Here is a 25,581-nt window from a genome sequence, read left to right on the forward strand (position 1 = left end):
TCTGGATCATTCTGCCATCTGGAGATGCTGGACCTACTATATTCTGATGTACCAGACAGTCACTGACAGAGTAAGGCTCAACCAAGACAGAAAATGCATTAGCAGTAGGTAAAGCTGGTTCTTATTTTCACTGCAAGTACATGCATATGCTAAACGAGTCACTCAAGACTAAAGGAGCACGGGTAGCAACCACTGCACCCTGGGAATATCTGAAATCTCAAATGTATATTTTGGGAGAATAGTGAGGATGACAGAGGCCAGATTGAGAAAACTAAGCTCTCTATTTAGCCAGAGGGCAGTAACAACCTGAACATTATAAGTGAAAAAACATGTATCAAAATACACTTTAACTTGACCTAGAAAGACCACCTCTTGAGAGGAACATAATCCAGTTTCCATTCAATTCTTGGCTCGCCTGCTGCACCAGCCAGTTCTGAGGGGTGACAACACCCACCGTCAGTGACTTCCAGCAGCAGGACCTCTTTCTCAGCAGCAACCAACAAAACCCCCTTCTCACCAATTGAGTATAGACACAAAAGCAAGAATTTTTATTATACTGAAAACATGACATTTATAAAGAAAATATTAATTTGTTACTAATTTTCCAAATCACATCATTTTTTTAATGACCCCTTTCCCTTACTGCAGAATAACAAAGATAACCAGTGACCTCCCTTTACTCGGGGCTTTTTCCCCAGCTGTTAGCAATCCTATGTTTTGATAAAGGAATGAATCTCAGCAAATGCAGCCTGCAACAGTAACCTCTTTTGCTTTATGAAGCAAAGAAACTGAGTATCTCCAAGCTGATGATACATATGGCAACACATCACAGAGAATTTTCACTTAATACCCAGAAATTTGATGGAGGTCAGCATAGCAAAAACCAAAGTACTGACCATTTCCTAAATATGACAGAGGTTTCTCAGAGAGGATAAAAACTCAGTGTATGTTTAGACAGGTTTAAAGGCAGCAAAGGCCTCTTCCAGGGCCTGCAGTCACACTCTTAGCTCAGCCACCAGAGGGAACCTGAGGACAGCTCACATCAGCCACTGGAGATGTCTGTTAAACCTGATTTCCTTAAGATACCGACATTAAGTATATAGTACTTACAACATGCTATACAGAAACAGCAATGATATAGTTGCCTGGGTTCAAAATGCAGCCACACACTCCAGGTCATCTCACAAGCCAGACAACGACAGCCAGATAGTAGCAACTGCTGCTACTGACCTGACGTGCATTTGAACGAGTTTTCCAGCGATAAAAGACTGAGTATCCTATTAGCAATCGTCTGCTGCTGTCTGAGAACTTCACACACTCAGGACCATCAGCTTTTTGTGTGTAATGGGTAGCGAAGGAAGGTTCCTTTTTACCTTCCCAGGCTTCATACCATTCACATTACCAGAAAAGCAGAAAACGATGTCCTGTCAGCATGGCATTCTGGATGTCTAGCACACCGATATGGCAGCAGCACACTTCTTATTTTAAGGAAAGACACACACAGCTTCATAACAGCTCCAGGAAAAAAATAAAACAAACCAACCAACCAAACAAAACCACCACCACCACAGCAACAACAAAAAACCATGAGGATTTAACTGGCAATTCCACTTTTGAAGGTGATCATGTAAAGCTGGTACACTTCCATTCCACACACCTACTCCTTCTGAATGAGAGATAAAGAAATAAAGCCCTTTTGGGCAGTTTCTCGGGGTTCAGAACCAGTACTTAAGAATGGAAAGGACTTCTAAGGTCACTGACCAAAATCTCTTGATACAGCAAATGACCATATAAACTAATACCTTTTGCTGACTGTCAGACAGGCTTCTTAATTATGTCCAGTTGAAAACCCTCAAATTACTACTCATACTTTTAAATCTTGGCTTGTATGTGCTGAGAACCATAGTTGACAAGTTCAGTAAGAAGTTCTACCTGCATTCTATTTTCCATGGCTGTTCAAGGGCAAACACAGCTAAGAAAGCATGAGCATAGATATAAGAAAAAACAGATGACTATTACTTTAGAAGTAAACACTAATGAGGGCAGAGGCCGACCCCATAGCCACTGGGCATCACGTGCAGCCTGCAGGCAATTTTGAACTTGGATTTTGAAACTAGTGCAGATTTGAGAAAGGAACAAGAGTAGATATAGCAAAGAGGAGCAGCAGGAAATCTACTTGCAAATGGAGCATATTTGATTAAAAATTACTGTGACAGCAAAAACATTGAAAAAATACAAGCTTTCAAGCACTATACTTCATACAAAGCTGCTTCTCGGACAAGGCTGCTCTTCCAAGGTGCACTGTGAGAAGAAGAATCCCTGGGCAAAAAGGGTTTACCTAGTTTTAAGACTGAGCCATAAGACAACCAATCAGTTTGTAATCTTTTTGAGGAGCTGACAGCTTGGTGGTGAATGTCCACACGACAATGTTCCCCCCGTGTTGTGGACTAAGAGCTTTATGGTACCTCTTCAGAGCCCCAATTAAGCACTGTGGTCACTAAAACAAAGTGTCCATAGGTCACCAGTGTTGTGTTGGGAAGCCAGGACAACAGGCAAAGCAAAATAACAGACACGTTAAAAGAGAGGTTCGACTGATGTTGTTATTTTGGGCAAGCGGTCAGTAGAGTAAATTTACTCCCGCTCACAGGCATCACTTCAGTGACGCTGTGAAATGCATTGCTGCTGAACTGACTGAAAACAGCAGCTGGAAGTAGAAGACAGAGTAGTGTAAACCAACCCACCAGAGGGGAAGAAAAGGAGTGGATGTGCCCAGATCAGATTTAGATGAGTTACCAACTGACTGCACTAATAATAGTGCCATAAGGAGACTCCAGGCAGGACCCTTGAATGGGATTTCCCGTGCATATGGATGTGTCTGTGTACATATGAAAGGGAATACAAACTGGAAAACTGAATGAGGATGTTGACTAGTGAGCCTACAACTAAGTTTGAAACCCTAGAAAGACATCTTAGGAATCTGGGTTAGATCCTGCTTTCAGTGAAAGGAATGGACAAATATGTATGGAGTTGGAAGTGGAAGACTGAGTCTTTACATCAAATAATTATTTCCTGAAGCCTCTAAATATTACTGAATTGCAGCAGCAGCACTTTGCAAACTATGAGCTTCCTTTGTCTTCAGGCACATTTGGAACACTGACCTCATCAGACTAACTACAAAACCCAAGAAATTAAAAATAAAAATAAAAAATCACTCTACAGTCGTAACATTATCCTTTGTGGCAAAAGAAAAAGCAAAACTTTCTACTAGGATCATGTGAATCATTAACAGCTTGTAAAATAACATTCAAATTGCTTTCTACATTTCCAAAGCATTAGTATGTTATTCTTATTGATAGAGATAGACCTCATCCCTCACATTTTTGGCACAGTCATGTATTAAATAAGCAAAGCTAAACCATCAAAATTCAAATTCTTAACTATTTTGCCAGCAACATTAGCCTTTGTTGATCTCACCTAATTTCCACAGTTCTACCTAAACCATCAAACTATTAAGACTCTATTAGTGTAAGGTATCTGCTCACCATACTATGATTGACACTTAAGCTTAGATGGCAAAGCCAGAAAGCAACAGGTTGACTCGTGACCTAATCAGTTCCTCTGCTACTGCTGGGGAGTATGCACAATTTACTAGGCTAAAAATCAAAAATATTCTCAGGAAACACTTAAATCCTTTTAAATCACAACTTTTCCATTCATAGATATATATACTCCGTGTATGCTTACTTACATAAACTTAAACCACTCAAACCACTTGTGGTGAAAGTCCTCTTCAGAAGCTGACCAAACAAAAACATCCTTAATGAAAAGAGGGTTCTGCTACTGGCTGCTACGAGATCCAGACCTAAGTGGAGCTGTGGTCAAACCCAGTACTGCCACTCTTATGAATCGTCTTTACACTTGGCAACAGCAGCCACAAGTGCACTGCATGTCGACGGCAGGCAGGTGCCATGCAGCAAAAGCTCAGCAAGCTTACATGTTCTCCCAGCCTCTCTAAGTGGAAGTTTTCTCTTCCTTTCTGAGGCGTTCTCTGTGACCAGCTGTGTGTCATGGATACCGCTCCTCACCGCTCCTCCTCTCATCAGCAATTACCATCCTCACAGATCTGCTGACAGAGCTGTTCATTCGAGTACTTCAAAACACTTTTAATTGATGGTCTAAGTCAGCCCTGACTTTGCCCAAAACAGAGCTGACACAACTGGCAGACACTGCTGTGGTAACTGATCTGGAAGAGGACATCTGTCTATGGACAAGTTTTATGACAGCCAGTCTGCCAGCTCTGTTTTGCCCAGAGCCCAGGCTCTGGCACGGATGAACAGATGCCCAGAAAGAGGTACCACAAGGCAAAAATGCGGCGATTCCTCCCTCAGTGCCTAGCTCCTAGCTTCCAGGTGTATATCTGGGGTATTCTGTTTCTTGGGCGTATGGGGTCTGTGTTTGTTTGTCTGGTTGGTTTTGGAGAAAGAGAGATGAGGGAGATACTCAATGCAGCTGTGGTTTCTCTGTTCCAGAGAGAGGTTCACTTCTTATTTATAATGCAAAATAATAGAAAACAAAACATAAAATGCCATGCTATTCCTGATCTTCTGCTCAATTGTTTCACTGCTGCTGACAACTGAGCTGCCATTTTCAGAGAACCATTCACACCAACTCTCCCAACTACCTTTCTGAACAGTAACAGCTAATCTAGACCACATCACCGTGCACACAGTTAAAGCACTTGTCTTCTTCACATTTTTCAACATTTACTTCATCTATGGTTTAGTTACTCACTAACACATTAAAAATCACTTCTAGATTTGATCTCTTAGATAATGTTAAATCAACCAGCAAACTCTATTTCCTCATTTTTCAATCCCTTTACAGACCATTTATGATCACATTAATTCTTCATAATTAGAACATTATGAAGGACTCAATTGGGAGTAACAGGTCCAGAAGGATTCTGCTGGCTGGTAACTTTCTGCTGTAAGAACTGGGTGTCAAATCCCTTCAATACAGGGATCTTCCCTCTTATTCTACTACCCCTTTGACCATGATCTTGTAAGAAAGATCCTAGCAAATCCTATTAACTGGATTGCTCTCATTAACAAAGTCACTGAATACGTAGGGGAACTACTATACAAGGTCCCAGAACCATTACTTAACTTTGGAAAATCTACAACAGTTCTTTTCTATTCTGCCATATTTATACAACTTCCTATCAATTCTGATCCATTCTGTTTCTTCCAGATGGGGTAATACAAAAATTACATTTATTGATGATAATTTCCTCGTCCCATCATGTCTTTTTTTTCCCAAAACTAGTATCACATTTACCATAGTGTTGCTGATTTAAACAAGAGGTTGGATATCAAAGACAACAGTACAGATGTTTCTTATCTGAGACCCTTGTGAAGTCATGGGGAGCTATCATCTTGTCCCATTAATCAATTTCTTTTGAGCTTACAGACTGGATCTAAAACTTCTTGGTGCAGTAGCCACACACACTGACAAGCACAAAGTATCTTCAAACTTGCTAAACTAGATAAAAATGCAGTGAGGATACTGTTCCATGTATCATGGTGCAGACAATCTGCTTTAAATACCACCCTGAATCCTCGCAAAGCTTTCACAGCCTGAGCTGGTTACCACATCCACACTGCCTAGAAACACCCGAACAACTGAGACTAAAGGCAGTTAATGCATTTCAATGCACAATGTTATTATGCTTCCTGATTACATAGAGCACTCATAGCCAATACCCTCCAGCCTTCTCCAAAAGAAAACCAAACCAAAACAAGCTCAAAATGAACATGTGCACATGCACAAACTTTCCTGTGGATCTTTTAATGTTTGGGAAAGATAAAGCTTTCAGTTGGACTGACCCAACCAGTCTGTATTTCTATTGCATATGCTGGATAGCAGCAGTGTGAGAAAGTAATCAGTGAGCATCCAAAAGATGTTTTCCTAATACTAAGGAGATTGAAAAGGGTTTAGTATATTTAATCGCTTTACATCAAAGAGGATTATAAGAAACGATGTAATGAATGCCCAAACTGGATTGACTTCATACACAAAGCTTAATCATCTGGGCCTTCACAGAATTGTTCAAAGACACCTAGAAACACAGTGATGTTAGAGTGTGTGGCAGATGCACATTTCTCTGAGATTCGCAGCCTTCAATAGGGAAGTTCATGGCTCTTCAGCACCTTTTGTGCCCCACCATGTCTGTCTCCACGTACAAACCTAGGGTAATAACAAGGTGCTGACAGTCACATCCTCCCCTGCCCCGGAGCAGGGTGACTTCACCTCCACCCAGCTGGTGGGCTAGGACAGGTGGGACCCTCGGTCAATTGGCAGGGTCATTAACAAAGGAGGTGCCCAGAGTAGCTGCAAAGCTTCTGAACTATGTCGTAATGCCCACAGCCAGACCTGACCAGGCTATAAAACGAGGTCGCTGCCAAAGAACCCTGTTGAGTGGTCTTGGAGCAGAGGGTTTGTGAACTGGAGCCCTCCCCTTAGACTGCAATGCCATCTAAGGAGACTTCCCAGGATTGAGAGCACCTCACCTCCTCAATTTGGGTGAGTGGTTATTTACTGGATATATCCTTGAATGAGTCCTTGCCTAACTCAGGTAAATTATTATTTCTTGTGGGTACCCTGGAGTAAGAGACCTCTGGTTTTGTTTCTTGTGAGTATATGCATGCACATTGTGGATCCTCATTATTCTTATGTTTTTGTACCCCAATAATCTTCTCAACTGATATCTGAACTGTATTTTACATTGTTGGAATGCTAACTAATTGTATAAACCCTGTTTCTAGTTGGTTTATTAGCTATATTCTTCTGGCTAGAATAAAGTCTGTTTTGGAACTTGTTGTCTGCATAAAACTGACTTTGGGGTGCCTCCATAACAGAGTGACCCATTGATTATTGTCTATTCTTGTCTGACAGGGTGAACCCTCCATGGCAGGCTACATATATGGTCTGATAATAGCCAGCTTGGTGCAAACCTCTACCATAGGTGCACAAGGTCACAATAAGAAAGGCAGAACTAAAATGACTTATTAGGATGAGAAGCCCAGCAGCTCTGAACCAATGAGGAAGATGTTGCATTAAGAGATAAGACAACAAATTTTGCTAACCATCTCTGCCACTGTCACATGAAAATGATCAAATCAGCTGACATCTCTGCTTTCATTTCCTCAGCTATGTCCAAGGACAGGAATAATTATTTGTTTTTTTTTTTAAGCATGGCCAAGAAATAATAAAATCTGCTGAGCCAAGGAAGTGGATACAAAACATTTGAATGTATGGAAGTATTATCTCAAGGATGAGAGCATAGAGTTGATACGATTTTACTCCCAGCCATCAGGGACTGCAAAGATGACTGCAACAGAACAACAGACCAGATGAGATACATTTTCCAAAGTGCATTAGATTCCAGAAGTGCTGGATTAAATGGTGATAGTTCTGCATGCTAAATCCACCCCAGTGAAAGTGCACCAGCTTCAGACGTTGCCTGGGACCAGGACACTTGGAACTGCTGCACCAGACCAACTCAGTGGGAACAAAATGCCCATGTGCAAGGATGGAATCTGAGAAATCCTACATGGCACATCAGAGACACTCTGCCATGTACACTGTGTGCTGGCATACCACAATCACAGGAGCCTCAAAAGGTGTGCAGTAAATCAGCAACAATAAAATTTGATCATGCTTTTGTATTTCTTGTTTACAGGCACACTGCTATCACTGTACAACTGCTGCATTGCAACCAGCTTTGCTTCTGAACCAGTTATAAGCATCCAGTGACAAACATTATTTTCAATGTAAACTGACAGTAAATGGCATTTAGACCAGCATCTACAACTTACGTCTCTTCCTACAAAAGAAGTTTCATTTCTTTATGACTCATCTTAAGACTTTTTTCTCTCTAAGTCCTCCTTGCAAAACTTACTCCAGACATTAACAGCAACAACTGATCACAATCTGCACAGGCCTCTTAAGGACACATTCCCCAGATCAAAGCAATTCCAAAGGGAAGCCACTCTGTTGTTTCCCCTTAGCCATAAGAGCTGGTGATTGTAAAGAAAACATTTAACCTTTTCATTACCAGAAAAAGAATTCACTATTAATACAGAGACAGTAAATAATAGATGAATATGAGAAATACAAGTGGTGGGAAGAGGGAGAATGTAGGCATTGCATCAAGTTCTCATTCATATTTATGAGGCACTCAGGCTTTCTGGGTAATCTGAATCAATGGATATTGGGTGAAATGGTCATGGTAAGAAAACTGCTTTCCATGAAGCAAGGGAATATAATTGTCAACATAACAGAATAAGAATTAGTAAGAGATGCTGATAATATATGTACTGTTATATTAATTACAGGAGAGACCACAACACCACTTAGGAACATTCACCTTAGAAATGATAACAACCTTTCCTATGACCAGCTGCTGAGCAGAACAGTGCCACGCTGAGGCCCTATCTTAACATTAAGTACAGAGAAACATTTTAATAGAGTGTCACAAAGACAACGAAGGGACAGAATTAGTCAAAAAACATCTATCAAACCCTAAGCTGTTTGAGAATAGTTGACAGCCTACTTTAGATTAAAATGTTTCGTGTATACATACAGATATATCTGAATATGCACCAAAATTGCTAAGAATTACTTATTTGTCTGGACAAACTTTAAAAACAAGAACCAAATTAAAAAAAAAAAAAAAAAAAAAGAGTAATAACCCAAAATAAAAAGAAAATCCACAAGGAGCTCTGAAGCCAGACATAATGGTGGATAGAACCCAAGTACACATTCAGACAGGGTCAGAAAAGGACTGTGTGAAAGCAGCTGTTAACAATACCTAAAAATAGCGTTCCATTCCTCCTTTTTGGTAAAGCTCCACCAGATGCCCCTGGTACCTTCTGGAATGAGAGAAAGAAACAATTAAAAATCCATCAAGTGAGACAACAGTAAATCAGCAATAACCCCATACCATCACCATTTCTGACACACATCTATCTGTTCATGGTCCTTTTATTAGAATAATGGAATTGTTTAGGTTGGAAAAGACTTTTAAGGTCATCCCTAAGAACCACATCTATGTGTCTTTTAAATACCTTCAGGGATGGCAACTCAATGACTTCCCTAGGCAGCCCGTTCCAATGCTTGACAACCCTTTTGGTGAACTAAATATTAAATCCCAGTCCTTTCTGAGCAAGAATGTAAATCATTCAGCTTTGGCAAAGGGACTCAACGCATCATTGCTTACTACTCTTATGAAGTGAGAAAGCCACCATTTGAACCCTTCATACTTTGCTCTGCTAGCAACTAGGTAGAGCATGTCTCATGGTCACCATGGGTGATGCTGTTCTATCAAGAAGACAGAGACAGTCAGACGTCTCCACCACTAGATGCCCTGCACTATTTCTTAATTACTAAAGCTGAATTGGAGGGGGGGAAAAAGGCTATTATCTGCATAAAAGATTCAATCCTTCATAATTCCAGTATGACCACTTTGCAATGATCTATCAGTTCAGCTAATTTTCTTCTATTCGGGAAAAAAAAAATGCCCTTTCTGTCAGGATCCATGCGTGTTTGCATTAAGATCAATACAAGTTACCACTATGCTGTCTTAATATTAGAGAGTATGGAGGAAAACAAACAACGACCAGGGAATTTGGGGAAGATTTTATTTTATTTTAAATTTAAACTCCACAGCAAAGAATAGTAACTTGCAAGTGACATTGTTTCAAGCGTTACTTTCCCAGTTCAAAATACCTCAGACCACTAGGGAAAACACTAGTAGCTGAGTAAATGTAAAAGTCAATGCACTTGCTTCTTAATGCTGTTTATTAACTGGCACCATTAAAGTAAATCAAATCAAATAAGCCTCTGTGGCTATAATGCCACCATGATGCATTATGTAGTGTATAATGTTAGTATAACTGGTGAGGTAGCTAGGCAACTTTTTTTTTTTTTAATAATAATAATAATAATCATATTGGGATACAACAGGTGGAGAGAAAGCAGCCAAGAACCTGTCAGCCTGGGGCAAGCTCATGTTTGCCTCTGCTCCTTGGTAGGTGAAAGGGTCACATATTTTGGGTGGTTCCCTTCATCATGTAAATAAAGCTTTGGCCAAAGCAGACTGCTTGAATCATCGGTGAGGTGTTATACATCATAGGAAAGTTTTCCATTCTTAGAAAGACCAGATGGCAATTAACAGTCTTTGGCTGCACTGAAGAACAGAACCTATTATCCATATATACAAGAGCCTCAGGGAAAGGGAGTCAGGATTGCAACTCCAGCATTGAAACCCAAGAAAATATCCTCAATGAAGTGAAAATAACAAGCAGAATATATTTTTTTTTTCCTTAATACTGCTGGGAATTGGAAAGAAAGTAGCCAAGAATACAAATCTGAATGAATAAATTATACTTGCTCCCAAGATTATAGCTTCAGAACAAAAAAAAAAAAAGTTGTTTCCTATACTAGAAAGTTCTGACTGAATTCTGATGTCACCAAGTGGGATGTTGTGAAACTCATTAAGACTAGAGATTTCAAAGATTAAGAATTCACATGGAGTGTTTATAACTGCCAGCCTGACATTGTATATTTCAGCTTGATTTTCCAGCTGAACATACGTGAACTGGAATTGTAGATGCTCAATACTCCTGAAAAACCCAGAACTTGACAGTTTTTTACCTTGTTTCTCCACCTGTCACAAAACAATCTTGGCTTCTAATACACGTGACACACCCTGCAAATGTGAGTCTGCACAATGTACCAGTAGTGCCATTAAATTCCATTCGTGATGCTTCTCGTACAAAGTGTCAATGTAGCATATTATGTGTTCCCTTTAACTGTGCCATTGCCACATTTTTATCTATTTTCTTGATAGAGGTAAGAGTTTTACCAGAGGGTGATCCAGAATTTGGACTTGGGCTCATTTCTGATGATTCAGCAGATGCCTGTGGTGCTGATCTGCCACTGCCAGATGCTCTAGTTCTACTTAAGCCAATAGGCTGAAGGTTTGAGCTTTATTTTCTAATTGAATTGTGACAAGATACACAACTCACACTTAATTCAAACACTTTTGGAAGCAAACAGGAATTTCTGCAGCAATGCAGTGAATTCTGCAAGGATGTTGCCAAGCGAACCACAGGCAAGAATAGCAGCCTCACTAAAAGAATCTTAAGATAGCATGTATCCAATGCCTTTGGCTTTATTTTATCCCACACCATCAAAAGCTTGGCTTAAGAAATGAAAACCACAGCGCAGTATGTGCCAAACACTTCAAAAACTGTTCCAGTGAAGGTCTGACGTTTCACGTTGCTCAAAAGAAAACACGGATAGCAACTAGGAAGCAAACAGTCATATTAAACAAACCCCAGAGTTAATACACGAGGAATCCTATCTATGAGCCATATCAGATGACACAAACTTCACCTGCACTGTAGAGTCAAACACTGTTTCCTACCAGATGACCCAGTGCACCAGTGTGTCACCACCTCCAAACATAGATGCCAGGTTCCTCTGCTACATCATGATTCAAAAGAAGAAAAATAGGAACCACTGAACTAGTACAACTGAAGGTGTATGCAACGCCAAACAACAGTCGGTATATTTGTTTCTCCCTTTTGGAGTTCTTCAGCTTAATCTTTATCCAGGAAAGGATTTTTTGAGGCTTCATTTTAACCCCAGTTTACCTTAATATTGAAAATTCCCAGGTCACATGCTGGAAGAAAGTTATATACAAGGAAAGCTGACAGGATTTCTGTCCACCTGTCTCTCGTCCTAGATATCATCTTTCAAGAGTGTTAAATTCACTCAGAACTGTAGCTAAAACTAGACTAGGCTCTTAAAAACTCAGTTAACAGTGTGAAGGAAAATGTTGCTATTACCCTTACAAGGAAAGACTATTCTAAAGTATAACAAACATCATTAGTAATCTCAACCTGGGAGACTAGCAATCCATCTTAGTATAATTCTGATAAAATATGAATAGTCATCTACTGGAAATAAAATAAGTGGTCAGGGCACTTTACATAACTCAGAACCTTCATCACCCAGGGGAAGCATTGCTGTAGAATGAGAAACGTGAAGTATTCTATCCCACAGTTATTTTAGGCCCTTGAACTTGCCAAAAGAGACAGCTTACAGCAGAGTGAGCTACAAGCCAACACACTGCCTTCCATATAGCTCAGATCAGAAGTCATTAACAGCCCTTTAAAGATGCCAGCCAAACCACACAAGGACAGAAGTTTTAAAAAGCACACGTTATAAATTACTGTTGAAATGCAGTGATACTATGGAAGAACAGTGAACATTAAAATTGTATGTACACACTGACATGTGGGGGTATAAGACTGAATGAGGGCAGTGTGTGGCTCTAGAATCCAGCATTAATTTAAGCCAAGCTTTAGGTACCAGGCTAGGTCAGAATTTGTGCTCATGATTTAATCATACAGAAATCTTAGGATGAAAAGAAGTCCTGTCATCCTGAGATAAAACCCCATACAAAAAAAAAAAGTCTCAGAAGCTTCCAGCCAAATCTGAGTCAAAACCAGTAATTCTACACTTCAAAGGCAGGTTTCAGAAAACTATTTAGTTACCTACAGTATGCATGCAATATGCAGACAATATGTATGTGATATGCAGAAGTGCATAGTGAAAAAGATCAGTTGAAGTCAGGCAACAAACTGCCTTCAATATATGACTCTTCAAGGCTTTTGATTCATCTCAAAACTGAAGCTATAGGATTGGTTGGGATCCAAGCACTTAAATTGGATATCCAGGCCCAAATCAGACCATGTCCATTTCTGTCATTCAAGATTTGGTCTATGTCTGAAATGCATTACCTAAACAAGCACAAGAGAGCCAAGAACTGCCAGAGTAGTTGGTAGAAAAGCCACAAGTCTCACCTCTATCACATGTCGTTTCAGATGCAAATATACGCACTGTCCTGTTTTCCGGTAATGCCTTTCAATGTGTTCCCTTCCAAATCCCAGAAACGTATTCATGCACACATAGAGACCTCCTTCTGAATCCTAAAAGGAATGACACAAATAGTTACAGAAGAGAAGGAACTGAACAAGACAGAAAGGACTCAGCAAGCAGAAAAAAACCCACAAAGAACTGCAGACCCCTTCTATTATCACGCAAGCACTTAAAACATGGCTTTCATAGCACTTTATGGTGTTACATTATCAGTCCTCTAAGAGACTTCCACATCATATCACAGCCTACAGAAACTCATTGAAATAGGGTACTTTACAACTACAAATCAGTGAGTGTCCAAATTAGAGGACTAGAAGTTAGTCTTGAAAAATTCCACTTGAATGCCCAATCCACAGAGATTTGTAAGGCACAGAAATAATGAAGCACAGAGATTTGTTTGAAACAGAACTTTTTTTTTTTCCCACTTGATTGCAAGAACAACTTTCCAAATCAGAAGTGTGGCAGAGCTGTTGGCCCAGGAATTCAGCCACAACTACCATTGATCATAATCTTGTCCAAGAAAAACACATCTCAAGTGATCTTACAGCTCTTAGAACAGGCTAACAAGAAAACTGGCAAGTGTTTAATGAACATTCTTTAGTATCTGTCAGGGATTCTCTCTAATCATGCAATCAGAATGCTTGGAGACAAGGGCACTACAAAGGAAATATAAAGATATAAATTCCTGGTATTGATCACAAATGCTGACATTTCAGTAACATAACCTGGCAGGACGCCCATCACTTTTTGCTCTCCCAAAAGCTAGGTGTCGATGTTGGCTGTTGTCAGGTCTTGCTGCATTTTAACACTGCTCCCAGATCTCTCCTACATCACTCAGACTGCCAGGAGGACTTTCAGTCACCTGGCTCATTGGTGTTGGGTCGATTTTTTAAGTCCTATCTAACATGTATTGTTTTGAATACGTGGTGCATAAAAAAGACTGAGCCTTTCAGAAGCACCGCGACCTTCTTTCTATTGTGAATGTGTTTGTGCTATTGGGTAGTGTAGAACACCTCACGTTAAATTCCCCAAAGAACAACATGAACTAAACTCATCTATAGGCACCTTAAAAGGAAATTATTTTTTTATTATTATCTCCAGAAACAAGTCACTTTAGGCACATATATGCGTATAATAACGTATTGAAAACTGTCACAGCAACAATTACTTTGACAGGTTACCACCTGAGAGTGCCACACCTGAAACATGTTCAATATGGTTAACCAAGAAGCTCCCTCCTGCCTGGCCTACCTGTCTTCAAGGCTCTGCCAGGCAGGAACCTCTGCTCTACCTCTGAGCCTAGCCAGGCCACTCAGAGCGAGCACAAAGCTGCCTGTCCTGACATGCCAACCATGGCACAAGCTGGGCTCTCTCCAGTCCTGTGGACTGAAACAAGAAGCAGAGCACAAGTCTGACAGATAACAGCTGATCTCCAATACTGTCCTAAACAGAAGCAGGTGAACACACCTTATTCTCTTCAGAAAAGAAAGATGAAGGGCTAATAGCATTGAGCAGTTGTTGCCCATTTGATACCTGGCATAGACCAGCCAGAGCCTGACAAGGCTCTCCCCTCCCACCACTGCCCCAAAACCAGGCTTGAATGTGCCATTCTAAACCCAGTTAATTCTTCCCAACACATTTCAAAGACTGGCACTGAGTATTTCTCGAGGACTTGAAGGAATCTAAACTTCGTTTACCTACAATCTTTCATCCATAGTTGTGTGCTACTCTTTCAAACATACTCTTTATATCAACATAACTAAAGCCAGGACTGAAGAACTGTCAGGGCGAAGCAAGGGTTTAGACTATCTGCTACTCACACTTAACACACACCATGAAGTCATTTTTTCAGCATCTAGATATCACAATGATTGTCTCTGCAGAGTAAATAGTGAACTACTTAGCCATCTCATTTCTCATCCACATAACTCCTATCTTAGATTGTACAAAAACACCCAAACAAACAAAAAATCCCCAACTAAACAAACAAAAAACTAAACCAAAACAACAACAATCAAACACAGCTCCTTTGAATTTTACGTATTCACAGCCTTGAGAACAGGACTGACATCTATAATTGTGCTCAAAAAATAATAAAGTGGTTAAAAGAAAATTCCAAATCTGGTATTAAAAATATTTATAAAATACAATTGGTTTTACAATGTATTAGATTTATTTTAATTTCTACTACTGTTTTGCACATTTATCTACTTTAAGGCCCATTATAGCTTTGCTGTCTGCTCCTGCATTCCAAATCCTTTTGCATTATCTCCTTCTGTGAGAAAGTCATGGATGTGTCCTCTACAACAGAATCCTATAGGTACCCAGCCTAAATAAAAATACGTAGTGTTGTCACTCTAGGGTCTCAGGAACTTTGTATACAATTTGTTTTCTTGGAGACCATTCTCTCTCTTTCTGGAGGTAATCCAAGAAAGCACTGAACTGTTTCTGATAAGCAGCCTATGACAACAATCTGACACTTTCAATATATGAGCTAAATGTAGCATCTGAGTAAGTTGGTTGTGGTTACTAACAAAACAGTTATTTCTCCTGGAGAACACAGGCAGACTATTCTCCCAAGCAACCTGGAAAGAATTGGACACACTGTTCAAAATCCTAAAAGGTCACAGCAAAACAGGGGCACATGTGAAAAAGCCACCTTTGCAAACGGCTGCATAAAGGATAAGGCCGCTGTTTGGTGCTCAAAGAACACTCAGCTGTGACCTAAGACAGGCTTTGTGCTGCTGAATTTAACCCCACTGAGCACACAAGTAGTTCTGGAAGGAACGATATTGTACATTGGCATGTAAGTCTTTGTAATCAACACTCATTTTAGATGTCTGTGAAGGTTTATGCTGGAGGAATGCAACATACCTAAAGTACTGAAGACACTATTTTATACCAGAAAAACACAGTTTGTCCTGAGAGAGAAAACCAGGAATTTTAGCAGGGTTTTTCCCCCCTCATACTTACCTCAGCATGTAGTAGGCATGTAGAGTGAAGTTTGGAATAAAGCGGTATATAAACATTGTCTTCCCTTATTACTCTGACCTAAAGACATTGTTAGGGCAGAAGCTTGTACTTGCTGCTGAGGTCCAAAAAGCCACTCGAGGCTACACTAGTCTTCTTGCCCTCTGAATAGAAGTAATTGCTCTTCACTGTATCTCTTCCTGTCCTTTTCTGCTGATATGGTCACAGTGTGCCAGGTGCTTTTTGATAGAGAGGGAGACACACTGTCCACACCAGGGAGAAAAGTATTAAAAGAAATAGTCCTTCTTACTTCATTAGATAATAATTCATATTTTGCAGAGGTAGGATGAGGAATGAAAAGGACAGGGAATCCACAGTGAAAGAGAGCTAAAATGTGACAGTTACTCCCTCACATGCCTGAAAAACAGAGCAAGGAAGCTGGTAGATGAGAGGTCTGGTAAACACAAACACCAGTCCACAAGGAAACAGAGAGGGATCACCACATCACTTCACACACACTCATGGCACCAGACACTAGCAGCTTTCAAACACTAATAACCTGAGCAGGATTTGAATTAATGACCTGCAACCCCATTACCAACCCCCTGGAACCATTTAGGTCCCTCAGGGAAATCTATGATTTAGCAATTTCAGCTCCTGAGGTGGCTCAGACAACAATGAATTTACAAAAACACAATTGCTGTGGCGATTTACTAACATGACAAAGAGTTACAGACTTGGGCACAATGACTACTATACAGGTGTTTGCTTTACATCCACTAGAACAAAAGTAAAACTTGCTAATACAGGTACCAGAGAAATGAGTAAAATGGCACCTTGCATCTTCATACCCAAATATAAAGAATGAAAAGTTTGTTCATCCTATCACATATAAAACTGGCACATAAAAAGTGCCAGTTACGACAGATGGTCACTGGCTCCTCTGTGCATTCTGCCATGGTATCCATGAGTGTTTCCCTACAAAACCCTCAACCATACAGAACTGTTAGAGGTTTTATTCAGAGTACCTGTTCACCAGGAATCACTGTAATTAATCTCGCTGTGGTCACAAGACTCTTCTTGTATAACTACTAAGTAATCTTTAATATATTTGGGAGTTACAAGAACACCCCTAACATACATATTGAATCTCGCAATAGTGTAGAAAAATGACAGACATTTTATTTCAGGGCAGGTTTTAAAGAATAATAGAAGTTTCAGCACTTAATATTGATCTCAACAATACATAATAATTTACAATGAGGAATGAAAAGAAAGTGTCTCAGTCATTCACCTGTACTACCTACACTGAAAAAAGGAAAACAAATGAACAAAAATACCAAACCAAAACAACAAACAAACAAAAAACCCAACCAAACAAACTATAAAAACCCAAACCACAAACCACAGCCAACCAACTGAACACAACAGCACTTTGCGGGGGAGGGGGGCAGGGGCGAGAAGAGGATGGACTGGAAATCAACCCAAAAAATGTGTGCTGAATGCCAGGAATATATCTAGTCACATTCAAAAATAACATAGAGTATGAACACTGGCATAATTCTGCCTTTTAGACAACTGTTTTCTGTTATCTGCAGGTGATAAGAAAGCAATGGTACCAAAAGGTAAGCAGAAAAGGAATAATAAAGAAAAGGGCAAAATTTGGCAGCAGGTAAAGAGGAAGAGTGGGAGAACAAACAAGAAAAGGAACAGAACATCACCGACATATACAAGCACTGATGTGAAAATATATACAAGCAGTGAAGAGGAGCCATGTACTAGCAAAACTGGTAAAAGATGTGAGAGATATATGAAAAGAAGACGTTGGTTGGGCAGAGAAGGAAAGGACAAATGATCTGGCAGTAGGAAATAAAGGACAAGGCTTCTAATAACTGGACCGTTAACTTCAAGTGCAAGACAAATCCTTCTCCCTTTTAAAAAGAAAGGGAGAGAGAAACAAATATCAAAGTTACTATTTGATATTTCATCAGACTTTGTGACACCAATATGCAAAACACTGAACAGCTGGAAGAAAGTACACATCACTGAAATAAAAAACTTACCAGGACTCAGGGGTTCTGACGTTATGTGGACAACCAGATGAAGTGATAATAAACAATATATTACAGTTTTGAAAGGTTTAAAATCCTCTACGTTCTGGACTAAATGACAATGACTAGGGATGGCACTGGACATTTCCCTACAAGCACTCAGCTCAAGCAGTGCCGACCTGTACCTACTCCATAGTGCCTTTGATTTTGGGAGGGCCTGGTGATTTTTGCTTTGTGCAAAACTCTGTACAATTCTGTTGGTCACAAAGATGGCACTGTGCTTCCAGAATAGAAAATCTGGGAGAAAAGTTGAGAGGAAACATAATGGCTCCACAATGACTTGGCAGAGCTCCAAGGCTGTCGACTTATCTGCATCACTACATTTATCCTCTAGGACTCCAGTACGTTACAATCAAAGTCTTCTTGCTACCCAAAATATTCTAGCCCATCATTACACTAGATAACAAGATAACTGAAGTTCGGTCAGCCACAGATATAGAGGGAAAGGCTGGTAAGATCCAAATTTAGATCAAACTTACAGAAATGAACAATGCACATATACACTGATTGTTTTTCAAAGGTGCAGAATTATTTCTCATTTGTGAGCCACCGCAGGCACAACCCTTACTGATTTTACCATTCTCCAGCTTTGGAAGACCACTTAGTTAACCTCAGCATCCTAGTACACTCCCAGCCAGCAAAACACTCACCCATGGGCAGCTTTGTTATCTCCCTGAGATTAAACAGTACAACACTGCTCTGATTTTTCAGGTGATCAACCGCCACCAAGCAACTCATTGTCTCAATAATTTGGAGGTCCTTTTGTGGCTGGGCCAAAATCTTTTGTCTGGAGTACTCAATTTATCTTGGTATATTCAATCCTCCTATTTGTTTCTTCACTGCTGCTCTCATCCCATCAATAGAAACAAGACACCAGTCTGCTCCTTCCAGACAGTGGCCCCTGTGACTTTCTCATTTTCTTCAAGGAAGAAAGGAACAGACAGAAAGAAGGTGCTTATTTCTAGAAAATGCTATACAGTGTGGTTGCTGATATCCATTACATGCTGCAAACTCTCAAGGATTTTAGTCTCAACTGTACTGTCTAATAAACAGCCAAGCATCAGCACAGTTTAGCCTTTGGGATTTGTCCTGACATAACCATCACAGAGGCCCTGAGACACAAAAATTAAGTCAGCAACATTCACAAAGGAAGCTGTTGTCAGCAGCAAGGTTTTCCAGCAGAGTGAAGCCAAAGTTTAAACTACTCAAACACACAGAGTCCTGCAATCTACAGAACCAGACTGCTTGGTCCTGTCACCGTGTGAGACACATGACCTGTGCTGTAGTTGTAACCAATGCCCTTTGTGGGAAAGGCTTCAGAGCACATCCATCTACAACATGCATAGCCTGCCCATAAGCTTTTCTTGTACTCCAGTTTGTATCCCCTTTCCAGCAGTTGCTTCTCCTTTGGATGCATCTGGTCTAAAACCTTTAGAGGTCTTTGAGACAAGTATCCCACTAAAAGGTGTAATTTCCAGCTGGGTACTTTACATCTATATAAATAATATTAAGAGAACAAAAGATTATACAAATGCAACTTTTTGTGTCCTGTGCTCTCCTGAACACAAAGTCAAGCTCATCTGCCAAAAAAGGAAGAGAGGTCACAGTGGCCAAAACAGGAGAGAAGAAACCTACATCACAGCAGCACAGATACAGTCACCTGGATGGACTGAATCAGATCTGAAAAATTAGAGGAACGGGATTTCATCCATCAAATTGCAGGGTAGTGGTGGGCTACCACAGCCGCTGGGCCAGTCACGAGAGGGAGCGATACTCAACTCCAGGCTGCGCCCGTGTTTTGTAGGCAGTCTTCCTTCCCTCCTCAGTTCCCGTATGAAGAATCAACGGCTAACTGGAGTAGAAGTCCTCATCAGGGAAGAAGTCTTTCTAGAAGCCATCAAAGCCCCAAAAGAGTAATTAAAAAATAAGTCATAAAAAGGCATGTTTTCTAACCTTATGAGACAAACTAAAAAGTGTCAGTAGGGCTCTTAAGTGCACAGAAATTTGCCTCCTGTTTCTGCTGAATTTCCTGGAAACCAAGCTTAGCATGTTCTGTTGGAAATAGGCCAGATCTAAGGCCATGAATTTCTCATCTGTTTGGTGGTCTTTCTAACAATACTACCTTTCCGACAAGATCATCACGCTACAGTTAACGCACGTGGAAAACAAATACACTGGAATTTTACCATAGATAATAAAACCATGAGCACAATTTTTAACATTGATCATTTGCTTAAATATTATAACGAAACAAACAAACTGTGCAACTTCTTTCAAAAAGAGGCAGACACCTCAATAGGAGGAGGCTTAGTTAGGTTATACATGACTAACCTAAGAAAGTAAGTCCCAAAACCAACCTAATACAAAGCATACAGACATAAACATCTCCCTTCAGCCAAGGCAACAACCTGTCTGTATCCTTTCACTTTCCTTCTGAATGGAAGACTGCAAAAACACAGCTTTGCTGTTTTCATTCTGTAAATGACACTGCTTCACCCAAGAAAGCACACATTAGAATCACCATCCTAGAAACTATTCAGGTATCTGTTAGATGATATGCGAATAAAAAAATAAAATCTGAGACAAGACTTTTGTTCAGCTAAGCTGGGGAGTGATATGGGCTGAAACCCCATGGAAAACAATAGAAACTGAGACTCATTTAATTTTTACTGGTACTGCATAGGTTCAGCCAAGCCTTTTGCCCAGCAAATGCCTATAATGCATTTTACACAAAAATCTTTAACAACAGATGGCAACATTTTCCACAATCTGAAATCTCTTCCCAATAAAGTCAAGAGGAAGAAGCACCGAAAAAAAAAGCACACATTGTGATTCCAACTCCTTCTGCTACTTTTATACATAGTTTCTGTCAAGTTAACTTTTGTTCAAAAGTTTTATGTTTTGTTCAAACATATTGTTCTGCTGAACACAGACTTGCTGTGTTTACTTGAGGTTTGTTGGGGGGGTGGCAATCAGTTGTTTTTTAATCTGCAGCAGTATTTAATATCCCTTCCTACTCGTTAACAGAAACTTTTTATAAACCATAATGCTGAAGAAGCCTGAAAGTGGTACTAAAATCATCAACCATGTGTTCACTCAAACAGAAACCTGAAGTAAAGATCGTGGTAGGTTGATTTTTCCCCCCTCAAAACCTCTTAAAGTATATAATTCAATTAGCACCCCTGCAGTAGGGTCTGATTTGGCAGTTTTAATCAGGCTGCCGCCCAGCACAGTCAGGGCTGCTGGGTGACACTTGAGATCTGAAGAGTGTGGGTAAAAATAACCTCTGTTCAACAAGACATGATGAACACCAGACAGCTGAGTCACCTTTAAAACCAATTTTAATTTTCTGTATTAGGAAAAATTATCAAAGAGGGGGTGATAAAGGATTCAAAAATCTGTCTGAAATGTATCTTCCATTGAATATTCCGTAATGTAAACTCTGAGCTTCCTTTCGATTGCTCCCATTGACTTTAACCTCAATACACAGTGCTCGATCACCCCTGAGAAACCTCAGCTTTGCGTACAGAGGAAACTTTTATTAAAAATTCAGCTCCATTTAAAAAGTGGAATTTCTAAGCACCTGTTTCTTACAAAGCATCGACCATTGCTATTTATTAAGGCTTGCAGTATTACCAGCAAAGATAAAAATGAGTTAGGCCACAAATCTGCCACTGAACACATGCAATCTGTGGAGCTTGTGGACGTTTTGCAAGACAGCTGTAACACCATAAAAAACTTACTGTACATCAAACATTCATTTAACAGCAAGCTAAGCAAGCTGGGGGGGAAATACTACAAGTTTGTTGAAGTCCAATGATGTAACTGAAACCCTGGGAGAGAAAGTGTTTCAAGAGGACTTTCACATTGATGTTCAGGTTGAGGCTTTACTTTGGAAGCTCTCTTAAGATTTTTTAAAAGGAGAACGAGAGCCGAGACAGTAGGAAAACAAAAAGACTGGCATCTGCTGGCCAAAACACACAGACGGGAAGGCCACCTACTGCCTCTTTCTACTACCTCGGTGTGAAAGCAAAAACAAGGTCTCCCGGGGAGAGCAGCCAGACCTCGGACAGCCAGAGCCCATTTCCCAGCAGGCAGGAAAGTTTCCAAAAACGCGCAAAATCCCCGTGTCTAAGAACCAATTCAGACCGCCTTAAGGAGAAAAATAAATAAACAAAGGAACGAACGGACACCGCTACTGTGTGCGCGCCGGCAGCGACCCCGGCCGCGCCGTGCAGGGACACGGGGCACGACACCCGGGCAGGGCAGGGACACCCGGGCAGGGCGGGACCCCACCCCGCAGCGACCCCCACGCGTGGCGGGGGAGGCCCCGCGGCCCGGGCAGGACGGGAGGGGAGAGCTGGCTGCGGAGGAAGCCACGGCAGGTGGAGGCGGGCGGGCGGGCAAAGGGAGGGGTGGGGGAGATACTGAAGCCTGAGGAGGGTAGTGGCCCGGGGAGGGGGCGAAGGGCTGCCCTCGGAGCCAGGGATGCAGCGCGGAAGGGGCCGCAGGAGGAGCGGGATTGCCGCAGGGCGCCCGCGGCGGGGAGGGGGAGCGGAGGCAGCCGGGGGCGGCTTCGCTGCACTCACAGGCGAGTCGTAGGAGAAAGCACACTCCGTCTTGTAGACCCGGTCCCCTGACTTGGGCACCCGGATCGTGGGCATGTAGGGGACGAGCAGCTCGCCCAGGTCCCCGGCGGCCATCTGCGCATCGCCGCCGCTGAAGAGCGCGGCCCGCTGCATGCTCCCTCCCTCCGGCCGGCCGACGGCGGTCGGGCAGTGCGAGGGCAATGGAGGCGGAGGGCAGCCAGGCCCGGGGCAGGGCGCGGCAGCGGCGGCAGGAGCCGGGCCCGGGGGAGGGGAGGGGGAGGGAAGATGCTATTTTTAATCCAATGGCAGCAGGAGCAGCACCAGCTGCGGCGGCGGCGGCACTCGGGGGTCCCGGCGAGGGCGGGAAGGAGGGGCAGGGAAGGGGGGCGGGCCGGGAGGTGCCAGCGGAGGGGGCGCGGGGCCGCGCTCCTGAGGTGATTCTCGCCCCGCGCGTGCCGCCGACCGTTAGGCGCCGCCGGTGTCGCGTGGCCGCTCCGCTTCTCCACAGCGGCCCCGCGGCCAAACCCGGGTTGCGTGTCTCAAGGGATAGCACCTTTAGCTTAAAATGACCTTTTTTTTTCGGCGTCTGCTGTGTTTCTCTTTGCTTTTCACTTCGACAGAATCACAGAATGGCTGGGGTTGGAGGGGAACTCTGGAGATCATCCAGTCCAACCCACCTGCTAAAGCAGGTTCACCAGAGCAGGTCGCACAGGAATGTGTCCAGGCGGGTCTGGAATGTCTCCAGAGAAGGAGACTCTACAGCTGCTCTGGCAGCCTGCTCCAGTGCTCTGGCACCCTCAAATAAGTGTCTCCTCACATTTAGATGGAAACTCCTGTGCTTCCATCTGTGCCTGTTGCCCCTCATCCTGCCGTTGAGCACCACTGAATGAATCTGGTCCATCCTCTTGACACCCACCCGCGAGATATTTATAAACATTGATGAGATCCCCTCTCAGCCTTCTCTAGGCTGAACAGACCCAGCTCTTTCAGTCTCCCCTCACAAGAAAGATGCTTCAGACCTCAAATACTGTTAGGGGAAGGAGGAATAGAGTGAAATAACTTTGTAAGAAAAAAAGTACTAAAACAATACATTATCCAGGCAATATGTAATTATTGCATATGCCAGACAGCACCAGGGTTAAAGAAGTTACTGATGCATTAAAAATGAAGCCATATAATGTAGATGAACATCCTTCCACCCATAGTCCACACTGATCCAAGGATCCACTGATCACTTCCAAGCAGGTGATGTGACCTTTGCTAGAACCACATCTTATGTCAAAAATTAAGTTTCAAAACATGGTTCTAGTAAAATCTCAACAACAGAATTGACAAATAAGTTTCCATCCAGCTGTGAAGAAACAGACCAGTGCAATCTGTTCTCAGAACTTTTTCTAGCAAAAAATCAAATGTTGGGAACAATATGAAATACTGAGGGCAGAAGCTGATGTCAGTGGAATGGCCTTAGACTTACTCAAACCAGACATTATGTCAAAGACTTATGAGCATCTTTGGATGCTAGATAAAAACCAGAAATTAATACAGGGTCACTAGACAGATTTATTTTGCCTGAGGACTTTGTGCTTTTTTTAATGGCTTCTTTTATGATTAACTCAGCATTTATAAACAACGAGAGCCATAATAAGACATACAGGTCATCTAACGTGAAAGACTGACTCCAACAAAAAGGAGAAGTCAAAGCACGGATACAAAATCAATCAGTCTTTCTAATGTTTGGCAGTGCTAGGAAATGGCAAATGAGTTATTTGCTTTAAATAGTCTATCCAATGTTGCTTAATGCAAACGAAGAAATGTATGTGTTTTGACAGTTTGAAACCACAAAATCATCGGGGTTACTAAAGCACTTGTACTTACTGCCTTAAAAAGGTGGGAATTTTGAATAGGGCTGCAAAAGCAAGGGGCAGTTGCCATCACTCTCTGGAGGGATTTGAAACCAAAGGAGTACCATGGCTGGTAGAACCAGAGGAATCACATCCCTCTAGTGGCAAAATCCTGCCAGATGGAGAGAGTACCCTCTGTATTCCCTATGTGGTTGTCAAAAGTGGTGTAGAAAAATAGCTGCATGGTTCTCGAAATGTATGGCAGATGTGTGCGAGGATGTCCTCAGGTGCAACTTGTCTTATTCACCTTATGTCTTAATTTGTTCTTGGTTAATAATGGTTGCATGGCACATTTCCACTTGAGGTTTTACACTCGCTTCATTTGATTTTTTTAATTCCAATTCACTCTGTAAAACAAGCTGAGTTATCCTAAATGTTACCAGAAATGTTACCCTTTTTGACTCCAAAATCACTTACCTGGCCTCTCTACACTAAATGCATTGGGAGAATAAAGTTCCAGGTTTTCATCTTGAGATTTTGATGTCAAGAGTTCCCTTTGTATGTACTAAAAGTTGTGTAATCACCCAGCAGAAGATGGGATGTGTTCACCTAGCAGCAGTAAGATGACCCAAAAAACCCATTAACTAATGTCAACCTAAACCATTCTTTCTGGCTTGATTGAGCAAAACTCTCATGACAACCTCCCATAGCACTTTTTTCCCTTGTTCATCTTAATAAGCCTGTTACAGTAAGAAGAAAATTCCCTAAAGTATCAATAATTTGAATATATTGCTAAAAATATCAGATATATGGCAGTTACTAGGAAAATACTCAGTTTAATATTTGTCCACTTAGATTCTTCTTTCTCATGAGCAGCTTCACATGACAGAGCAGTTTTTAGCATAGAAACAGTGGGGGTATTTTCAAGTATGTGAAAGACATAGGCTTACAAACGGCCCAAAATCACTAAAACTTGAATTTATATGCACCACACACTTTTAAATGTTTAAGAATCTTTCCTTTGCTTTCTACTCCTACACCTGACAATATATATAGTCA

General features: G+C 41.5%; 1 protein-coding gene across 3 annotated transcripts in view; it reads right to left on the reverse strand.

The window, feature by feature from the left end:
- The window catches only part of USP13 (ubiquitin specific peptidase 13), a 54,113-nt gene extending 31,176 nt beyond the window's left edge, over positions 1-22,937 (reverse strand). For 2 of the 3 annotated variants that reach the window (XM_065072923.1, XM_065072924.1), the window contains exons 1-3: positions 22,682-22,937; positions 12,936-13,061; positions 8,873-8,933 (exon numbers count right to left, since the gene is read on the reverse strand). In XM_065072923.1, coding sequence (XP_064928995.1) covers positions 8,873-8,933; positions 12,936-13,061; positions 22,682-22,834 — 340 coding nt within the window. In that variant the 5' untranslated portion in view covers positions 22,835-22,937. The remainder of the gene's footprint in view (positions 1-8,872; positions 8,934-12,935; positions 13,062-22,681) is intronic. The other variant, XM_065072921.1, reaches the window with a different exon arrangement.
- Positions 22,938-25,581: the final 2,644 nt, after the last annotated feature.

The sequence above is a fragment of the Columba livia genome, chromosome 9 (assembly GCF_036013475.1).
Source record: "Columba livia isolate bColLiv1 breed racing homer chromosome 9, bColLiv1.pat.W.v2, whole genome shotgun sequence".
Classification (NCBI taxonomy): Eukaryota; Metazoa; Chordata; class Aves; order Columbiformes; family Columbidae; genus Columba; species Columba livia.